Source organism: Strix aluco, chromosome 9 (assembly GCF_031877795.1).
Source record: "Strix aluco isolate bStrAlu1 chromosome 9, bStrAlu1.hap1, whole genome shotgun sequence".
Classification (NCBI taxonomy): Eukaryota; Metazoa; Chordata; class Aves; order Strigiformes; family Strigidae; genus Strix; species Strix aluco.
The window spans coordinates 11,342,235-11,347,984 of NC_133939.1; the positions used below are offsets into that span (position 1 = coordinate 11,342,235).

Genomic DNA, 5,750 nt, shown 5'->3' on the forward strand with positions numbered 1-5,750 from the left:
GGTTCAAAATTTACATCTGTTCCAATGACATAGGTATATGCTGTACCCAAAACATAATTTACTTTTAGTCTCTCTGATTCCCCTTGTTTCCTAGCTCTCTTACTCATCTTTAGTCAAGAGATCTTTAAGAATTTATCTCTATGACCAATATGTGTGCTTCAGCAGTATATTGTAACGACAGTGACAATAGTATCGTTTTCAAATGCTGACATTTAAAGTGGCTCACATAAACATCATAAAATTAGACCTCATAGAATCCTTTCATCAGGATGCCGGGCCAAGAGCAGTGCCAGACTTAATTTGAGCTCTTTACACAGCTACACCTGCCTAATATGTAGTTGGGTAAATAATTCAACATCTTCATCGAGTAAATCGGCCAAATTAAAGTAACAATAAAAAATCTGGTATTATTTACCCCTGGCTTTTCTCAGCTTTGTACACTGAGTTTCTTACCGGTGTAGATAGATAAATACACAACCCTTTTACAGTATTATTAAGAGCATCATGAAAAACAGTCTTTGATAAATCAGACGGTTAATATCAAACCCACTACTCTAAGAGTTATGCTTAGCCACAAAACACCATGATGTATCTTTCATGGATAATAAAAATAAAATATTACCATTAATTTCTCATTAATAAGCAAAATGTGGAATGTTCACTGGCTGAAGCTACAGAAGATAGCTTGTGTTTTATTTGTAAGAACAACTCTTAAAAACAAGGATATGAGAGACGTTAAGCCTTGGAAATTTATCTTCCTGCTTTTAGTGCAACAAGTCCGAAAAATCCCACTTACCCTATACAAATCCATAATTTGTGAAGCTGTGTACTCCTGGGATTGATTCAAGGGCTTGAATTTAATTTCGGAAGGTGCTTTAGCTGTAAAAGTAAATGGACCAGAGATGGTGTCCAAGTCATGGGTACCTATTGCTACTAAGGCTCTTCTCCTAGAAAGAAAGAAGGCAAAATAATGATTTTACTAGTAATATTTGGAGTTCCTTTGAGAGTATCTCATGATGCTCTCTATACTCCTCTGCATTCACAGAACTTACTGAAAAAGGGCAATTTTGAGAAGCCTAGAAGTTATTTTCATGAATAATAACATTTTAATGAATGTTAACACACCTAACAGTCAAAGGCAAATCCAATTGGACTGTTGCAAAACGCTTCTTTCTCAACTGTCGCAGGAGCTGTAACAGCTATTTATGTTGAAAAATATCGAGAGCATGCAGAATCAGGCAGGAAAATGAGAAGGATCAAGAGAGCTGCTATAAAAGATTTTCCTTAGGATAAATATAATGCCTCTCCACAACAGGGATGCAAAGTCTTAACGTAACAAAATCATACGCAGACACTATACACTATTTTAAACTTAAGCACGAACCTGCAAATATTTTGGTGAAGTTTTTCTTGGAGGTCAATGAAACTATCATAACGTTCCTTGGTAAAAGTTATATTACGAAGGACTGCAGCTACAGCATGAGGACGGACTCGGACAGTCTGCAATTTACAACAGCAACACATTATAAATTTCAAGTATACAGAATATACAAAACTGAAACTGATTAAATGTGCACTTTTCTTCATAAAATCCACTTTTGTAAAATAGTAATCAAAAGGAAAATTCATGGAAAGAGATCAGAATCCCAAGGGGGAAAATAACCCAAACCAACCCACTCCTGGCCTGGTAGAGAGAAGGAGGTTTCCAATAGACTGTGTAATGGCCCAGAAGGTCAATGCACCTGAACTGAGCACCTGAAACTTTGATTTGATCTGCTACTAGGTTCACTCAAAATAATTTGTCTATTGTTCCTCCCCCTCATCTTCCCTAAAAATAAATCACAGTGAGATATTTAAATTTCTTTAGCTCTGGTTCTGCAAATAAGAGTTTCAGTCTCACTGCTCTTATAGAATTGGTACTGATACTTGTCTTGCTGGTTCAGAAACTCTCAATAAATTTAAAAAGGTGCAGTAAACACTTTACCTCTTCAGTGATAATCAGTCTCTGACCTTCACCCTGAGCTGGTATTATTTTTTCGTACCTAGGGAGATTTATCCTAGAATAAAACCAGAAATAAGTCTGTAACTGAAAAAAAGAGAAAGTTTCCCAAATGCAGGAAACTTTAGAAATGTATCAACAATTATATGTAGAAAAGTTTATTGGTAACATTGCTTGCATGTAAATTACCTAAGTGTTTAAAACTTGTTTTCTATGGGGTGATAAACAAACTACTGAACTAGAAAGGAAGGATTCAAGAAGACAAAGTCACAGCAGAAAAGTGAAATAAATTATTTGTTTTGGTATTTATTACAGAGGATCACAAGGAACTCTGCAGGAGTTCCTTACGGAGGATAAGTCTCCAACGAAACAGCAATTGAAAAATTTTTAGAACAGATCCAAAACCCAGTAACATTCTAGTCTAGTCTTTTAGAAATATACAATAGATCCTCTCCAGAAGAACATCTGACAAATCTGATCTACATGAGATCATACGCGAAATCCAAGCAAGTGGCACGTTTGTTTATTGACCAGAAATGGACTCCTATGTAAACAAATAACAAACCACACAAAAATGTCACAACTCTGCATTACCTTTCTTTAAAGACCTGCAGTCCTCGGACCAACCCTTCAAGGCAAAGAAGATCATAACGGTTGGCAGGAACATCAATTTTATAGAGAACGGTATCAGATGCACCCTTCGCCTTTTCTTCACCTTTTTCTTTACTTATAATGTCTTTCTCAGATGTCTGAAATTAAGGAAAAATGTGGTTTTTAACCAGAAATATCTTAACACTGACAGGACTATGATAGTAAGATAATATAATAGGAAAAAATTGTATTAATTACAAGTTTAATGATGTAATTTGGATTTACACAGCAAATGGACACACCAAATACCAGAAATGACATAAAATATGTCTTTCTCAGATTCAGAGATAGTAATGCAGGATACAAAAAAACCCAAACCACTATTAGGATACGAATTTTAAAAAAAGAGATTACAGAAGCAACAGTCTCCAGGCTAGCAGATCCCAGTAGAGAACCAAGACCTTATTTTTGGCAATAGGTCAGCAAATGATTTTGTCGTATCAAGACTATTTTGAAACAAAGCATAACATACACTGTTCAGATATCTTTTGATAAACATCATTAAAAGATCAATTAATTCAAATTAAAAAGCAAAACCATTCTCTACTTGAATGAGATTTACACAGATACAGTTAACAGCATTAGCAAATTTTCACAAGTATAGAATCTAAATCAAAACTTTAAATATAAATTAGTTACAACTTAGGTAACAATGTCCAGGACAAATACATTTTTTGTGGATATTGCACAGAAGAATGCATATAAACCAAAGCCAAACATATCTTGTAAAATATGCTCAATACATGGTCTGTGGCCATATTTATGCTGCTACATAAAATGAGGCCAGAGGCTGAAGACCAAGTGGCACAGACTGCCAACCTCCACGAAGTACAGCAGTGTGCCATCCTGGCATCTCTTGCTTCCAAGATGTCAAAATGTATGTCCATTTTGGTTTTTTTTCAGATTCAAAACACCTCTGTTAATACAGTCTTATTTTATAACAAGAACCTAAAGGTATGTGTTACATATTCTGCCATGGTATGGAGATGTACGAGGATGTTTCAGGATGAAAAGCCTGCTGCAATACTGCTGAAAGACTGTATAGGTCAAGGGGACCCGCAAGTCTTGTCCGCATTGCTTTTCGAGGATACCTGGGGCATGGTATCCTCCAGACCTTGCCTAGGCATTTTCTTGGTACAAGCTAGAGGGCAATGGCCAACACTGTACCAGGGAATATGCTGGAAGTAATTGAGTACAAACTCCTACCAAATACAGATGATGTTAGTACACTACATCTACTGAAAAATTAACATACAAAAACGTTACTTACAATTTCATCAAGCTCCAAACCAAACTCAAAGCAAAGCTCATTAAATTCTTCATCAGCTGTGAAGAAAGAAGGTGAATTTTGGTTAATAAGCAGACCTCAGGCTTTTAAAGTAATTTTTTTGTGTTTGTTTTAGATGTTTTCAAACAAGGTAACAAATGCTATTTTGAAAAAAAGGGTAAAAGTAATTTAAAGAATTTTGCTTATATTTGCATCCAAGTAGTAGTTTCTTCAGCACATACTGTGTCGATTGACGTGTTTTTCTTACAGTCACAGCAAGGGCTTCTGAGCCTCGGAGCCTAGCTTCACTACCAGCTCCTCAGTCAAGTTTGTCAGAATAACTCTGGCCTGAACAGGTAGTGAAAACAGGAGGGAGAAATTGGACAGCTTCTGCCAACAGCTACTTTTTTAATCAGTCAGCTTGTCACACAGAAGTTGCATCAACTGTGTTATAACATGTGAGTAACACAACCCTGATCTCAAAATAGGGATTTGTACCCATGTCACAAGAGCCTACCAACTCCAGTGAGGGCTAGACAAACTGCTGCGTGTCCCTAAACATGCTTTCAGCCAAATAAAGCCTTCTTAAGTGACATTTCTAAAGAGCCGGTGAAGAAGGACTGAATGAAAAGGCAGTATTGTTTGCTTTGCCCGTTCACACCTCTTCCCTCTCTTTGATTTAACCAGTTCCTAAAACAGACACTGAAACTTCAACTAGAAACCATCATTTGCAAATCCATGGTTCTGATTCCCTGAGTGATTTGGACTCAAACAACATGTATCTGGGCAAAAGGCTGAAGGGTCCAGGGCGAACACGTGGCTTTGTCTGGCATGCCGTGGGCTTCTGAAGAGCAGACAGCTGGGGGGAGCCCTGATACCCGCACCACCGCTGGGCTGAAGCCCGGGCTTCCCCCGAGGGTAAGTTCAGCTCCGTGGACACGGGATAAGCAACGAGCGAAGGGGTGCTGCCAGTGGGCCGCTGGGCTGCCCCATCGCCGCCGCCCCTCAGGGGCTTGCCCGGGCCGGGGCGGGCAGCCGGCGGAAGGAGCCGCGGCTGATCGCAGCTGACGGCCGCGGTGACCGGAGGGGGCCACCCGGCAGGGCCGCGGGCGCCTCCTGAAGCACAACCGGAGGATCCCCGGGACACTTCAGCCCGGAGACGCCGCGGGCGGCTGCACCACGCCGCCTCAGCCGCCCGACACCCCGCGGGGCGCGGGCACGGACCGCCCCGGCCGGCCGGCCAGCCACCCGGGAGGCGGCGTGAGGCGAGGCGATCCGCGGCCCCGGGCCGCCCGCGCCACTCACTGTAGGTCCTGCCCAGCGCCTGGAAGAGCAGGTCCCGCTTCACGCTGACAGTCGGCATGGCGGCACCCGGCTCGCCGCGCCGCGCCTGCGCGCCCGCCTGCCAGGCCCCCGCCGCGCCGCGCCTCCCGCCGCGCCGCCTGACGGCCGCCCGCTCTTCTACCGGCTCGCGGCCGCCGCTCCTCTCGCTCGCCGGCGCGACGGTGCGGAGGTAGCCCGGCCGGGCGCCCGTGGAGCGGGTCGCGCCTGTCTGCTGCGCCCAGGGCGGAGGCGGGCAGCGCGCCGAGCACCGGCAGCGCGGCGGGCAGCTACGGCGGTGACATCAGCCCGTTGGCCGGGAGCCCCCGCGCCCGCTTAGCGGCGTCCGTCGACGCGAGGCGGCCGGTGCGAGCGGCGTGAGGAGCCGCCTGGCCGGCCCGGCGCGGCGGGAGCGGCCCGCGCTGGACAGCGAGCTGCGTCGTTAACGCTGTCCCGAGGGGGAGATGGGTGCAGCCGGGACAGCGCTTTTGCAAGTTTCAGGGTGTGTTTTTT

The 5,750-nt window shown here is 43.6% G+C and overlaps 1 protein-coding gene across 1 annotated transcript in view; it reads right to left on the minus strand.

The window, feature by feature from the left end:
* FARSB (phenylalanyl-tRNA synthetase subunit beta) overlaps nt 1-5,300 on the minus strand; it is a 41,103-nt gene extending 35,803 nt beyond the window's left edge. The window contains exons 1-6 of the mRNA XM_074833687.1: nt 5,223-5,300; nt 3,921-3,976; nt 2,594-2,748; nt 1,985-2,057; nt 1,385-1,500; nt 797-947 (exon numbers count right to left, since the gene is read on the minus strand). Coding sequence (XP_074689788.1) covers nt 797-947; nt 1,385-1,500; nt 1,985-2,057; nt 2,594-2,748; nt 3,921-3,976; nt 5,223-5,280 — 609 coding nt within the window. The 5' untranslated portion in view covers nt 5,281-5,300. The remainder of the gene's footprint in view (nt 1-796; nt 948-1,384; nt 1,501-1,984; nt 2,058-2,593; nt 2,749-3,920; nt 3,977-5,222) is intronic.
* Between the last annotated feature and the right edge of the window lie 450 nt (nt 5,301-5,750).